This window comes from Myotis yumanensis, unplaced genomic scaffold (assembly GCF_028538775.1).
Source record: "Myotis yumanensis isolate MYYU_CA2020_CCGP unplaced genomic scaffold, mMyoYum1.0.hap1 SCAF_6, whole genome shotgun sequence".
In the NCBI taxonomy this organism is placed as follows: domain Eukaryota; kingdom Metazoa; phylum Chordata; class Mammalia; order Chiroptera; family Vespertilionidae; genus Myotis; species Myotis yumanensis.
The window spans coordinates 74,097,364-74,113,653 of NW_027223757.1; the positions used below are offsets into that span (position 1 = coordinate 74,097,364).

The 16,290-nt window shown below is 41.9% G+C and overlaps 1 protein-coding gene across 2 annotated transcripts in view; it reads left to right on the forward strand.

Moving 5' to 3' along the window:
• HMGCLL1 (3-hydroxy-3-methylglutaryl-CoA lyase like 1) overlaps window positions 1-16,290 on the forward strand; it is a 164,739-nt gene that overhangs the window by 40,765 nt on the left and 107,684 nt on the right. For both annotated transcript variants that reach the window (XM_070418368.1, XM_070418367.1), the window contains exons 2-3: window positions 8,207-8,287; window positions 8,522-8,629. In XM_070418368.1, coding sequence (XP_070274469.1) covers window positions 8,207-8,287; window positions 8,522-8,629 — 189 coding nt within the window. The remainder of the gene's footprint in view (window positions 1-8,206; window positions 8,288-8,521; window positions 8,630-16,290) is intronic.

Here is a 16,290-nt window from a genome sequence, read left to right on the forward strand (position 1 = left end):
GTCCACCCATAGTAACAACTAGCACTAAGATGAGTCCTGTGTGGGTTGAAGGTTCTCTTCCTCTTCCAATCAGCAGTTATTGGGAATGTAGAAGGAAGAAACTTGGCCAACATAATGGGCTTTCTGACAGCTTAGCTTGTCCTGTAGTCTGTCATGCCAAACTTAGATACAATTGGAGATGGTAGCAAAGGCCTCTGTGATATTTTGTTTGTTGATTTGTTTGTTTGTTTGCTGTGAGTCCTGGCTGCTGTATGGGAACTTCGGCCCTCTTTGGGAGACTTCACTGGGGTAGACAAACTCCTGTGAGGAACTATTGAGGAGTCATTGACTAACATGTGGGTCCTACTGCCTCAGGTTGTATATGTAATCCTGAAATGCAACCCACTGGCAATTGAGAAGAGACCCAAGGAATTGTAGTAAATTTTATAGTCAGCCTTGTAATCTTGCAAAACTCCCATAGCTCTTATAATTGGATGAAGATTTAAAAGATGTTCTCTTGATAATGAAGTTTGTGCAAGGTAAGCCCCCGTCAGCCAGATGGAACAAACCCTGTTATCCTGATGGAAAACAATGCAACTCAGGGGTTCCCAAGGTTGAAGTAGATGGTGTCATTACTTATAATTATGATGTTCAATATAGGACTTGGTGTGGAATTATAACATTACAAATTCATTTCATTAAGCTGGTCAGCAGCTGCTATACTGCCTGAAATTGAAACTAAATGTGCCTTGCTTACTAATTTGGAGCTGATTTCTCCCTCTGTGTCCCCTGATTCCCAACCTTCCTAATTCAACTGCTTTAAGGAAAATGATTATTGGTTCTTCGTGATCACTCATCTGAGTATGCTGGAGAACTTTGGGGAAGAGCAAGAACTCAAACTTTTATGGCTTTCTTGGATAAAAATGCCAAAATCTTCACCCTACTCAGACCTGTGGGTGTGGGAGTCCTGATTCAATTGATGGGGTTTGGGCAGTGTTCACAGTGGGCAAGGAGAAGCCCAAGTAACCTCCTGGGTGGGGCCTTTGGGGTCAGTTCAGTGTACTTTGGTTGCTTCCACAGCTGAATGTATAGTAAAAATTAGTGTATGATATGATTGCAATTCTATGCCTCATAAGTGCCAGAGGGAATTATCTCAGTTAGGAAGAGCATGTTGTGAAGTGAACATAACTTTAGGTGGGTGGTGAGGGGGTTCCTCAGATTCTTCTGACCTCTTTGAGCTACAAGTCTCTGTTACTGGAGTTTTTACAAATTGGAACTTCTGACAAAGTCAGGCAGCTTCCACCTAGAAGTGCTGCTTGGGGATGTGGATCCCTACTGCCCTGATACAGCTACCAGGTATCTTTTGAAAGTCAGGTGTTAACTTGCTGTTGAGCTCTTATTGAAACTAGACACCTGACTCAAGGAGACCTTGTGATTCTCTGGCCCTATTTCCATTGGGGAAGGGAGGGTCAATGCGGGCTCAAGATTAACAAGGTAGGACAATTTCAACAGACCTCACTAATGGAAAGGAAAATTATATTCAAGAAAGTGGTCAGCCTGTCCCCAGTGCAGTCTCAGCTTTACACAGAAAAAGTAGCAGTTGCCCTCTCCTGCTCACGCCACTGCCAGAAACAAAGGTACTGGCTCAATGGGGCCTTCTGTTCACAGTGCTCTCCCTAACGCTTGGGCCTGGTTGGATGACGTTTTGGCTAAGCTGAAACCTGATGATGTCCGCTGGGCTACTAGTTGTACAACATCTGCAGCAGCTGTGCAGAACTGCAAATGCATGTGATCTCTCTACTCAGCAGAACTCCTAGCCATTCCCATATTGTTACTGACTTGGCTTGTAATCAGTGGCCTAATTTATGTACCTGACAGATTAAAGACACCTTTGGGGGAGGGGCTGATTCAATCATCTGAGGCCCATACTCTGATGAGGCCCATTGGAGTCATACTGCTGAGTAAGTCTCCATCACCTGGCTGACTACCATTGCTGATCAATAAACTGTAGTGTTGATTGTGGCAACATATCCACTGTCATAAAATAGGCACAAAGTAAACCTAAGCTTCTGATGCAGCAGCCACTACTGCTTCGGATTTACTCAACTGCGTGGATCCAAGGACCCTTGGGAGGTGGAGGCATGGCTGAAGTCAGTACTGGGGGTTGGCCTGATTTTCCTAGTTGGAGTTCTAGTAGCCTTAATTAAATATCTTATGGTATAAGTTGTACAGATTTGGTCCAGGCCTTTTTTCATTGGAGGGGCCAACAGAGTAATTTACTGTCAGGAGAATTTGCCATACACAAAGATGGTATAAAAATGAGGAGTGGATATGGAAAATAGTTGTCCATGGGTGTTTTGAATTTCTATATGTTTTGCAAGTAGAGGCATGATTGCCTTTCTTCCAGACTATCTTTACAAGGATTTTTGTATGTGGAATAGCTCTGAATGATAGAAATATACTTCTGGAACAAGGGGTAAGCCTTGGGTGCTTAAAGCCTTAGATCGTAGATATAGTGTCTTCCTTTGAATCAAAAGGCAGGCATGCTCATGGGCCAGGCATAATAAACATAATGTCTACCTCTGTTGCCAAGGAAGATATTCTTACTGTACATTACTAACGATTCAGGTTGTCTGTGCTTGGAATTCTTTTCCTGGAATGCAACTGATTGCCTGTGCAAGCATCATAGGGTCCACTTTGCTTCCTTCGGTGAGAGTTGAGGCATGGGGAATCAGCACAAGTACTTATCCTCTAGCTACTGCCATTTGTTGTGAGTTAATAAGTTTTCTTCTTTTCTGACCTAGGAGTCAGTGCCTTTTGTCAGCATCCAAGGCAGGCTCACTTGTTAGCTTGCATGTCGGGCAAAATTGCACACTCGTCACTCTTCATAATTAGAAGCTATAAGAGATATAGTCAAACCTCGGTTCTCAAATGTCTCCCATCTTGAGCAGTTTGGTTCTCAGCCAAGTTGTGAAATGAAAAATGTCTCCGTTGTTGAACAAAACCGGTTCTTGACCTGACACCCCTTTCATGCTGATACATCAGCAAAACAAAAAGTGTTTCCCAGGCCACAGAGGAGAGAATGCGCCAGCATGAGTGTGTTTAGAGCCAAACCTTGCCTTGTTAACATCTCAGGAAATTGTGCTGTGAATATTTTTGTATTTTGTGGGTGTTTTTTCTTTTGTTGCTGGCACAATTTTAAAACATAAAGAGGCTATCAAGAATGCGAATGTTGCTAAAGGTATGAAAGAAACAATGGTCAGAGGCAATTGAAGAGTTAGAAATACTGTTATTAATTTGGATAAAGGAAAAGGAGTTAGCCAGTGACAGCATTTCAGGGGCAATGATATGCAGAAAAGCAAAGATGCTTCAGCTGACCTCCTGAAAGACATACCTGGAATAAGTGCTGAAGAAGATTCATTTAAGGCTAGTAGGGGTAGTTCAATAAACTTAAGAAAATAGTGTTTGTTTATTGATTAAATAGTACATTAGACATCTGTATATAAGAAAGGTTAAAATGGAATCATTTGGGGGTCTGGAATGATCAATTCAATTTTCATTACTTCTAATGGGAAAAAAAATGAATCCGTTGTTGAACAAATAGCTTCTCAAACAGCCTTCCGGAATAAATTAATTTTGAGAACTGAGGTCCACTCTATACCTCTACTCTCAGTGGTATGAAATAGCTGACATTTATTTTTGTCCATAAAAGTAAAAAATATTTTCTTTTTCTTCTTGGCATGGAATTCTTATTTAAGCAGTAATTTGGGGATGTAGGCACCTTTATATATTTTTTCTTTTATTATTTGGTTTTCATTAGCTTCCAGATTTGCCATACTCATCTGCATTAAGCTGGCTGAGGGGAAAAGAAGATGGGGGAATGTGTGTGGGATACTTTCATGGGCCAAGCTTAAAAATGGTACATATCATTCACTTTCATTGACTAGAACTTATTCAAACATTATCCTTAGATGGGGAGAAACGTGGTCTAGTCCTATGTCCATGAAGAAGAGAAATGAGTTTGGTGGAAAGTTTTTTTCCACACATGGAAGGTATTTCCAACCAACAGATGTGAAAATGAGCAAGACATGTCTTTAGCATGGCTAAAATCATAGGCTGCATGAAGTAGAGTGTGGTAGATGATGAGAGGCGAGTCATGAATCATCTTTTACCTTCGGTTGATCTCTCTGAAGGTGACTGGCAAACGCTGAAGGATTTTAATCTTGGAATAACAAGATTAAGAGAGAATTTTTATGAAACTATAGCAATAGAGTGAGAAAAAATGTCAATTTTAATGAAGCCAGTGACAAAAGAGATTCACTAATACAATAAAAGTAATTATTGAACACACCCTGAGGGTCATGCATGGTGATGGTGATATGGGAAAATTGGACTGGAACACATGGTGTTCCTATAGGCAGGATGGTTCTTGGGTTCTTTGTCTGGTGGAATCGAAGAATGAAACCACGGAAGAAAGGTGCTTTAGCAAAAGGTGGAAATTTATTGAGAAACAAGCATATGGGGGGTGGAGGGAAGAGTCCCACTAAGTCCCTTTTCCTTCAGCATATAAAGGCTGCAGATCTTTGTGCCTTGATATCCCCTCTGATTGGTCACTGTCCCCCTTAGATTGGTTACTATAGCAACTCCAGAGCTCAAACCTCAAGTGAAGTATACTAAGGTTCCCTCCTTCTTCTCCCTTATTGTTTCCCTGTTCCCTCTGGGCTTTCTTCTTCCCTCTCTGAATGAGGGGCTCCCTTCCCTTTTTTCTGTAAATGTCTACCTTTCTGCAGCTCTCAGTTCCCTTATCTTATAGAAATGTACCTGCTACTCCCAGCTCCCTTATCTTAAGATGGGGCTCCCACATTACACATATTCAGCGAGCATGTGTTAATTGACTTTTATGTTATTTACTAGAGGCCCGGTGCACAAAAATTTGTGCACTCGGGGGGGGGGGGGGCGGGGGAGGTCCCCCAGCCCGGCCTGTGCCCTCTCGCAGTCTGGGACCACTCGGGAGATAACGACCTGCTGGCTTAGGCCTGCTCCCGGGTGGCAGAGGGCAGGCCCAATCCCTAGGTGCAGCCCCTGGACAGGCTCAGAGCAGGGCCGATTGGGGAGTTGGGGCGCCGCCCCGTCATGCACAGAGCAGGGCGGATCGGGAGGTTGCGATGCCACCCTCAGTCATGCTCAGGGTAGGGCCGATTGGGGGGTTGGGGCACCGCCCCCTGTCACACTCAAGGCAGGGTCGATGGAGAGGTTGCAGCACCACCCCCTGTCACTGTCACGCACAGAGCAGGGCCGATGAGGGGGTTGGGGCGCTGCCCCCTGTCACGCACAGAGCAGGGCCAATCAGGGGGTTGGGGCGCCGCACCCTGTCACACACAGAGCAGGGCCGATCAGGGGGTTGGTGTGCCGCACCCTGTCACACACAGAGCCGCAGGGCGATCGGGATTGGGGAGCTCCTCCCTATCAGGCACAGAGCAGGGCTGATCAGGGGGTTGGGGCGCCTTCCCCTGTCACAAACAGAGCAGGGCGGATAGAGAGGTTGTGGCCCCGCCCCTTGTCACACACAGAGCCGCAGGGCGATCAGGGGATTGGGGAGCTCCCCCCTATCAGGCACAGAGCAGGGCTGATCAGGGGGTTTGGGCGCTGCCCTCGTCACGCTGATCCCTGTGCCAGGAGCCTCACTGCTCCACTGATCCCGGTGCTGGGAGGCATATTACCCTTTTATATATAGGATAGAGGCCTGCTGCACGGGTTGGGGCTGGCTGGTTTGCCCTGAAAGGTGTCCTGGATCAGGGTGGGGGTCCCCACTGGGGTGCTTGGCCAGTCTGGGTGAGGGGCTGAGGGCTGTTTTCCGGAAGCAGGTGACTGAAGCTCCCAACCGCTCCTTTTTTTCTTTTTTCTTTTTTCTTTTTTTATTCTGGGCCAACTTTAGCTCTGAGGCCTCACTGCTGAAAACATCGATACAATGTTGCGGTCCAGCTGACTGAACCTGGCTGAATGAAAGCTGGTTTCTGGGGTTTTGCTTAGCTTCTTATTTGCAACATTGTACATAGTTGCTTAGAGTTGCAGCTCAGAGGCCTGCAAGTCAGGTGGGGAACTTTGGAGTCTACAGTCACTGGAGCAAGCAAGCCTCATGTTAGCTTCCAGCTGCCTGGCTGCCGGCCGCCATCTTGGCTGACAGTTAATTTGCATAAGGATATGCTGATTAGCCAATGGGAAGGGTAGCGGTCGTACGCTAATTACCATGTTTCTCTTTTATTAGTGTAGATTTTTCTGTTAAAAAGGAAAAGTTGTTACTCTTTGATTTACTGAACACATTTTGACTTTTTTCTGATTTCTCAGGTATTCAGGTAGAGTTAATAAGTACCCACAGCTGAAAGATGTAATGGTAGCATTAGATTCAAGAAGAAATCTAAAATAATATTAAGTGAGCATATATTCTACTTTGACTGAAATGGCTATCATTGGTAGTGTCTGTAATTTCTTCAGATTGCTTGTTACTTCTGCTAGCTACAACGATGATGTATTGGAAAGTCTCAAGCTCTTTAATTGTACACATCATATTGCTATCAGCTTAAAAAACATAGTTTCCTTTTCATTCTGGTTAAATGCTGCTGTTTTATAAAGGAGTACTCTTCCTCCATGTATGCTCTGAGCTAATTGCTGTTGCAAATACAGCTTGAGTTTACAAACAGCAATAATGACACCACATGGCTTAAGATTACCTAGTTCTGTTTTTTTTGTTTTTGTTTTTGGTTTTGGTTTTCATCTTTTGCAGTTCTAGGACTGGAGGTAATAAGAAAGAGGAAAGAGGTTCTCTTTATTTACTCCACTTTTCTATGCCATCCATGCCTGTCCTTTATTGCCTGGTTGAAATGATGGCCACTCTGGATATAAAGCATGATTTAATGACTGCTATCCCAGACTGAGCCTAAAGCTCAGGACGGCCATACTTCCCCTGTCCACCCTCCACCTTCCAAGTTAACGCTTGCATCACAATCTGCTCAGAAGATGCAGACATGAGAATTCTGTTTTCTTCTTGGTTAATTTTTGCATATTGAATTGCCAGAGTTCATGGAAATGGTGGAGGGTGGTATGTAAACATTGTAACAGGAAGCATCTGCGTTCTTCTACTGAGTTAGTTAGAAGAGGATGCTAATAAAACCAAATAACTGCTTTGGACTCTAAAAGAGCCAGTGAGCATTTTTCTATAGAAACAAACTGGATTTTGCATGCTAAACTGTCACTTCACTAGTGTGTTTCCATGTTACAAGGACAGGGTGAAACTATAAATTGGTTGACCTAAATTTACAAAGCCTTGAAGTACAGGTCCTGCTGATTAGGTTGACTCCATCAGGTATCCCTGTGAAGAACTTGATAATGAGTTACCCAGACTTAACTTGCCTCAGAGATACCAGGACATTGTGCTGGTACAGTCTGAGAAGGTGTAGTCTACTTCTAATTTTAATTGCAATGTGACATTTAGAAAGGCTGTTCCTATTTTTTTCTATTTTAAACTAGTGTCCTAAATAGGTGTGTCCATACTACTTAGTTTAGGGACACAGGCTCCAGGGTCCAGACCCTCTTGCCATTTCAAATTTGGCAGAAAGGTAGGACAGGGTGTTATGTGGGGTTGGAGCTCGGCTGTTCCCAGTACGATGTCAAGCGCTAGGTCCTACTGGGCTGGGGGTTCTGTGTTTAGGTGCTGATTGTGCTGTGTGATAAAAAAAAGAAAAAGGACACCTTCATTTCTAGCCTCCGGTTTCCAAGCACAAGCCGGAATACCAATTCCACATTCCTCAAGTACCAGGGGATAGAGGACATCATCTTGTATGACTGTGCTTGGTAGAAGTCTATTAATAAAAACACCTAATTTTTCCATGAACGCTAACAATGGTTAGTTTATCATCACATGTACAATTACCCAACAGGTTTGCTTTTTAGATCCCAAGTAAATCACCATTTCCATGTGTATCTTAGCAATTGATCTTTGAATTTTATCATAATTAGGTTGAATATCATGAAGTTATGAAAAAAAAATCTCATTTTGCCAATAACATTAAATTGGTATTTGGATTATGTAGTATTGCATTGATTTCTTACCATTTTAAAATTCTGGGGTGAGAATTTAATTTTACAAATTGTAATAGTTTGACTTTTCTAATCAGCAAGTTTAATGGTTTAATGGTTGTCTGTTTTCTTTGCCTTGTATTTTCCATTACAGGAAGCATCCCCGTTATCTGGACTCCCCGAGTATGTTAAAATAGTAGAAGTTGGACCTCGAGATGGATTGCAGAATGAAAAGGTAGCTTGATATCACTTTTGCACAATTTATTTTAAATGATAAATTAAATATTCATATTTTTTTAAACTCTAAAGACTTATATTTCATATGCTACAATATAATATTTGTTCTCATTGCTAGTTGAATTTATAAATCTTAACTAGGATTTGCCTTCAGTTAAGAAGTAATTTTCTGTTTATGTTTCAACAGATCCTATACACATTAATTATAAAATAACTTTCAATGTTTTCCTAGGTTATAGTTCCTACAGATATAAAAATTGAATTTATCAATCAACTTTCCCAAACTGGCTTGTCTGTAATAGAAGTGACCAGCTTTGTGTCTTCCAAATGGGTACCACAGGTATGTAATCCATAACTCCTTATCTGGGTCCTTAATTCAGCCTTGCCAAGATTTAGAAAACAATGTGATGTGCATTGTGATATAATTATTAATTTGTTACCTTCTTACAAAATTATAGCGCATACACTGAGGTAAGATTAAGGAAAAACCTCTTTGATGAAATATCTTATATAAATTAAGTCCTAAAAAGTTATTTAGAATTCCATGTTGATCCCACCTGATTATATGGCTCAGCATCATGAGCAGAGGATAAGGCTTGTCCCTGACATCTTTTACCCCCACTCAGTTTAAGGTTCCCCTGAGGTTCTGCCTTCAGCAGTTTTCTCTGTGCTCTTTTGCCTCTCCTTCCAACATTAATAGTCACTTCTAAGAGGATACAAACCTGTGTTTCTAGTCCTCCCTTTTCTGGTGAGCTTCAGCTACATGTACCACCAGTACCTCAAACCAGTGGGTTCAAAATCACTCATTGTCCATCCTACTGTATGCTAAAAGCTCAATTGTTCCCTTTGAAATCTTGGACTTGAATGCTCAACATATCTAGTCAGTGACTAGCTCATACAAATTCTTAGTCCTCTGTAAAGCATATTCCTACCTCTTCTTTTCAGTCCCATTGATACATTAATAACCCACACCCTTATTGACCAATTATTGTGATAGTCCCTTAAATGATATCCATACGCATTGTTTCTCTTTTTTATTTCTTTATATATAGGATGTCTCCCAAAATGTACACACACTTTGAATGATTATAAAGCCAGTGTTTATCAATATACAGTTCATTTTCAAAATTTAAAATAATCTTAACGAAATGAATAATTTTTTTGTTAATGCCTATTTTCAAACTGATGAATGTTCTGGTCCAGGCACTGCTGATAATGTGAAGCAATGATATCACAAACATCAAGAATAATTTTGTTCAGTATTTTTTGCCCCCAATTTGTCAACTATTGCCAGTTTTGTATCGTAAACTTTATCTTTTATGTATCCCCATAACAAAGTCTAGTGCAGTGGTTCCCAAACTTATTTGGCCTACTGCCCCCTTTCCAGAAAAAATATTACTCAGCCCCTGGAAATTAATTTTTTTTAAATTTTAATAGCAGTTACTCATCGCCCCCAAATGCACCTGTGGCCATCACCGCCCCCCTGGATCGCTGCAGCGCCCACCAGGGGGTGGTAGCGCCCATTTTGGGAATCACTGGTCTAGTGGATAAATACTCTTTGTTCAAACCTTAGTCTGGCTTCACCCAATATTCAAATCATTTAAACCTGAAAAGGAAAGAAAATTAAGTTAATTGTCAGCTGTTAAAGTGTGTATATATTTTGGAGGGACTCCCTCTGTCCCCCCAAAATGTATACTAGTATATACTTTGAATGATTATAAAGGCAGTGTTTCTACTTCAACTGTGTTTTCAAACTTCCAGTAGCATTTTAGGATGAATTTCTGTTTTTTTTAAATTTATCTTTATTATTGAAACTATTACACATGTCCCCTTTGTCCCCATTTACCCCTTCCAGCCAGCTCCTGCCCCTGCCCCCCAGGCCTTCATCACACCATTGTCTATAATCTATGGGTTATTCCTATCCTATCTAATAAAGAGGCAATATGCTAATTGACCCTCACACCTTCGCAAAGATGGCGGCACCCATAGCCAATAAGGAGGGAATTTGCTAATTGACTGCCCTGCCCTCAAAGATGGCTGTGCCCACAGCCACAAACTGGCCAGCAAGGGAGGGCAGTTGGGGGCAACCAGGCTAATCAGGCTGGCAGGGGAGGGAAGTTGGGGGCGATCGGGCCAGCAGGGGAGCAGTTAGGCATCAATCAGGCTGGCAGGGGAGTGGTTAGGGAGTGATGAGGCTGGTAGGCAGAAGCGGTTAGGGGCAATCAGGCAGGCAGGCAGGCGAGCAGTAGGGAGCCAGCAGTCCCGAATTGTGAGAGGGATATCTGACTGCTGGTTTAAAGAAGGGTCCCAGTTTGGAGAGGGTGCAGGCTGGGCTGAGGGACACCCCCCGCTCAAGTGCATGAATTTCGTGCACCGGGCCTCTAGTATGCTTATGAGTTCTTTGGTTAAACTCTTCCCCCTACACCCACCCACCCCAGCCTTCCCACTGCAATTCATTAGACTGTTCCATGCTTCTATGTCTCTGGATCTATTTTGTTCATCAGTTAATTTTGTTCTTTTGATTCCACATATGAGTGAGTTCATGTGATACTTGTCTGTCTCTGACTGGCTTATTTCCTTTGTTCAAAGCTTAGTCTGGCTGAAAAGAAAGAGACATCAATTGAGCTGTCAGTTGTTAAAGTGTGTATACATGTTTTGAGGTCAACCTGTATTTTCCCACTCCTAAAATAATCTCCCAGAAATACCAGCCTTCTCAAACTTCTTTAGAGTTCCCTTCTCCCCACTGAAAAGGTCAGGAAACTTCGGCCTAGGCTTCAAGGCTTTTTTCCTGGGCTCTTTTTTCCTTTCCAGTCTTAACTCTGTTTTCCTATTTCATTTTGCTGAAGTCCTGCCAAGTCAAATTGCTTTTTGTTTTCTATTTACATGCCCTGCCTCTTTGGCTCTATACCTCTGTATTAATACTTGTTCATGAGCATCTCAATTTCTGCATTGCTCTGAAGTTACAACAGGATGATGTGCAAAGTCTTAAAACATTAAAGCCTTTTTAATTGCAAGACATTGGAAGCAGCCCAGTCGGCATGGCTCAGTGGTTGAGCATCAAACTCTGACCCAGGAGGTCATGGTTTGAATCCTAGTCAGGTCATATGCCCAGATTGCAGGCTTGATCCCCAATGTGGAGTGTGCAGGAGGCAGCCGATCAATGATTCTCTCTCATTATTGATGTTTCTCTCTTTTCCTCTCCCTTCTTCTTTGAAAACAATAAAAGTATATTTGAAAAAGACATTGGAAGCAACAGAAACCACAGTATAATTATTAGTATTAGTAATATGTCACTTTTCACAGAGTCAGTATTCAAATATCAGTTACTTTTGTTAATTCTCCAAATAGACCATAATTTTTCATTCACCCCATGGTCACTGTTTATACTCATATTTTTTGTAAGTATTTTTCAGTAATCTCCTTCCTTGGCTATAAGCCTTTTAGAGGCAGTGATGTGTCTCTCTTGTTTATTGTGTCTCTTGTGTTTGGTGCCTAGTGAGTAGGTGATCAGTAAGTAATTGTGAAATGACTAGAGGCCCGATGCACGAAATTCATGCAAGGGGCTCGGCCCTCACAGCCTCAGGGGCTGCCTCGGCCCTCGCAGCCCTGGCTTCGTTCAGAAGGTCATCCGGAAGGACATCTGGAAGGTTGTTTTGCTGTCCGGTCTAATTAGCATATTACGCTTTTATTATTATAAATTAGTGAATCAATTAGCCTGAAAAAATAGCACATTACTTTCCATTCTTTGGTTTGGACAAGTGACTTACTTTTGATCACATATTTGGTCCTGTCTAATGAAGGTCACAGATATTTTCTTTAGGAAGACACACATAGCTTGATGAGACTGTACGTATTTTCTTTATATTTTCATTTTGTAAAATGCTAGCTATTATTATTTCACTTACTGTCATTAATTTTAAGAGAATGTGAGACCCTTTTATCATCTCTAAGACTTCATGAAATTGCTGCTGCGTTTGAGTCAGCCAGTGCTCGCTCCACAGACTTGATTATTGGTGGAGAGACCCTGGAGTCTGGTGTCACTTTAGAATTAAGGTGAAGAGAGAGAACAGTTCATGGTAATATTAATTAATGACTAATGGAAGTGATTTTTCAGACATTATATTTTACTAGTCCTCCTCAAGATATTTTTATTTCCCAATAGTTTTCTAAAACTGCCTACAAAGTAGTCATCTTTCCTATTATAATGCTTATTGGTCACATTTATTATTAAGCAATACTGGAAATTGATTGGTGGATTATTGTTCAGATTGATGGAGGACACACCCAGTGACATTTAGCAGGAAAAGGATAGGCCCCTTTCTAGAGGGCCATGCTTCTTCTTGCTAAACTAGTGAAGAGAAAAGATGGATACAACAAAAGGGAAGCAGTCATCTGTGAGCAGTCCTCTGTGAGCAGTCATGGGAAAATGCCTTCTGGCCTCACATTAAGTAGATACATGTGATGGAACCATAAAATAACATGATTTATTCTGGACTCAGTCCTGCGGTGAATTTGGGACTTAACCTTTTGAGACTTAATGAACTCTTCCTAGGCTCAAAGTATTATGGAATAAATGACGTAAGTCCCCACACAGCTCTTGAGGACCGCAGTGGTGAGGTACACGTTCCTCTGGTACCGTCTTCCTGTCTACATTCCTTCTTGAGCTTGAGCAAGTGACATAACCTCTTTGAACCTTGGAAATCCCAGCAGTGATGCCTGCAGCCTGGGAGGTTCAGGGCAGCAAGGCCTGTGACTGGGTCCCTGAGTGTGAGTGCCCAGAGCACTGGACTCATGACTAGCGTCAGTAATGAATGCCTGACTGACAGACAGACTGACTGACCTGTCCTGGGTGCCACAGAAATTCACTGCCTTCTCTCTTTTTCTTCTCTCTTCTGCCTTTTTCTTAAAGCTTAAGATATGTGTTTAGTTTAAATATTTGGGCCCAATCTGAGTAATTTAAGATACTAATCTTTCAAATACTAAAGAATACGTTATATATTTCACTTGTATTACTCATCTGGTTACATGCATTTGTAAACAACAACAAAAAAGTTTTTTTTAGATAAATCATGTATCCATAAAAGCAGTGTGCCTGAATCAAAGACAGGATAAGGTTCATATTCTAAAATTACTTACTGCAGGACATATCAAAAGGCAGTATTGAACCCTAGTTGGTTTGGCTCAGTGGATAGAGTGTCAGCCCACAGAGACTGAATGGTTGTGGGTTTGATTCTGGTCAAAGGCATGTACCTCTATTGCAGGCTAGATCCCTGGCCCCGCCTGGTGCATGTGGGAGGCAACCAATTGATGTGTCTTTCTCACATCGATGTTTCTCTCTCTCCGTCTCTCCCCCTCCCTTCCACTCTCTCTAAAAATCACTGGGAAAATATCCTCAGGTAAGGATTAACAACAACAACAATAAAAAAGGCAATATTGAGGATATTCCACTTTTGCTATTTTATTTTCCACAGTTGTGTTTGTGTTTTAGAATTCACTGAGCTTGACTAAGCAGAGCAAATTTTTTTTTGTAGCTGCAGGTCATCTCATTGTGTAACTGCTGATTTCACTGGTTTTATACCAGCAAAAAAGGCCTTAAGTCAGCAGAACTAATTCATAGTGGTAATTCCTCTTTTGAAATTTTATATCTTTCATATTTTAGAAGAAACTGTTATGACCTCAGACTCATCTAACGTAAAGTCATGTCTGAGATTTGTGACAGAACAATCTTAGTACAACAGCTTATGTGTAATTGTCTGAAGTAACTTCTATTTCTTCTCAAGACAGAGCTTGGCCCCAAACTGGTATTCTGTTAACTCTGCATCTTCTGTTTCTTCCCGTCAGACCTAGGTCATGGGAACAGTTCTCTAGTTTATGTTTAGATTTCTGCTTGTTCACTTATTTCTTTTTTTAGTGTTTTAAAGTTTTTTTTTACAGTTTCCCTCCTACTGTTTTGTTTGGCAGTGGCTTTCTAACTAAATCAGCTAGAGAAAGTTCCATGTAGCAGGGTGCCATATAAAACAGGATCCCACACCTATACTCTAAATGGCCAGAGATGATAAAATATCTGCCATGAAAAAAAATGTTCTTTACAACTTATCTAGAAAAAGATTTCCTTAGAGTGACTTACAAGAACATTTCAAATGAGTCCAGATAGCCCTCCAGTTCAGTGGGACAAACAATAACAGCTGAAAGAAAACTTATTTATAAAAATAGACAGGTTTACGGCAACTTAGAAATGTGGCTCTTAGTAGTCAGCTATTTAAATCGTTACAAATACATTAATTTTAAACAGTGAACTAGAGTTTTACATTCATCCTGAATTTAGGAATTTGGCTTAAGCTTTTTCATTCACATGAATGATTCACGTGAACATCATTTATTTAAAAATAAGAATACATCAAATGTATACAACGCTGTATGTTTATGTATGTCATATGCAAAGACTTGGTTATAAACATTTGCTCCCCATTTAATTAATTTTTAACTACGGAATGGATGGGTCACAAATCTTGACCTGTCAGCAAGGGATAGAAAAAGACTTTCTCTGTAAAAGTAAAAGGAAATAGACATAAAAGACTGTAACAATTATTTACAAATCAGTCTAACACTTGAATATATGGCCCAAGTACAATGTAAGCAAAAAGGAATGTGTAAGCTTTTCCTTACCCTCCTTTTACTGTGTGCTGCAATTAATTCTTTATTGGTAATGAAAACACACTTACTGGATTGAAGTTTAAGATTCAGATTTTCATTGATGAGATGCAGGAGGCTGTAGCTTCTGTTACTGAGTTTCCTCCTGGCTTTATTCCTGGCTCTGCTCTTTTTGAGGGGGATGGGTGTGTGAATAGGCAAGGAAGGGGGTAATTTAGTGGGGATGTTGATTTTGTGTGTGAGAGAGAAAGAGGGAGAGAGAAACAGAAAGAACGAGAAAATGCCCCTGGGCATGCAGACACACAGAGCCCCCAAATTCTTTTGCTTATGAGGCACAGTTAGCTGGCAGGGCAATTTTATCATCTGGGAAGTATTCCAGAGTGAGTCTCATTCATTATATACCCCAGATGAGTTGGCCTCTGCCATCTCTCCAAAGAGGATCCTGGTGAAATTTACCAAGACCACAGTTCCCATTTTATAGGGTTATAGGATTCCTTTTACTCAGCTAGGTTGGGAGGAGGAGAGTGGGCTGAACGGAGAGTAAGATTTAACCCAAACTCCATTCAAAGGAGACTGATTTGGAACACTCAGTTCTGGGATTAGTACACTATACACTAAGTTTGCCCCTCACGTAACCCCTGTTCTATTTGGTACCCTTATGCTTTCCACATGTTATTTCTATAATAGAATTGGTTCTGTTTGATTACGACAGTTAGCATTAGGCTCCGGTCAGTTCAGATCACCCAGACTAGTCATTGGTGAAGTACATCTCCATTTGTTCTTCTTTTTTCTGGAATTGCTAGCCCGGGAGCACACACTAGTGCTGTTTCCTATAAAAAGCTTATATATATTAAAGAGGTTTAAGGGTATATTCTTATTAACTAGAGACCTGATGCACAAATTCATGCATGGGTGGGGTCCGGCCAGCCCTCCAAGATGGGGACCCATTGGGCTGGGCCGGCTGGGGGGAGGGGGCGAGGGTGGTTAGCTGATCGGCCCTGCCCCCAATTAGGGTGTTGAGATCCGATTGGGGGTGGGGCTGGCCGGGGGCGGGGGGTGGGGTGGGGGGGGCAGGTCGATCAGGGCCTGGATTGCCGGGAGCCGGTCCATCCTTGCTGCTTGACACAGTCGCTGCAGGAAAGAAACATCTGCACAGCATATGTTTCAAGGGACCTGGCATATATAGCATATTGTTCTTAACACTTGGGTTGCGGGAAACGAGTTAAGTCGGCTCGCGTGAATTGCTCGTACTCGGCGGGAGCCGTCTTAACTCGGTTCATATAGATTTGCGGTGGAGTGCGGGAAACGTGTAAATTCGGGCCGATTGTAACTGCGTATTACCAAATATTT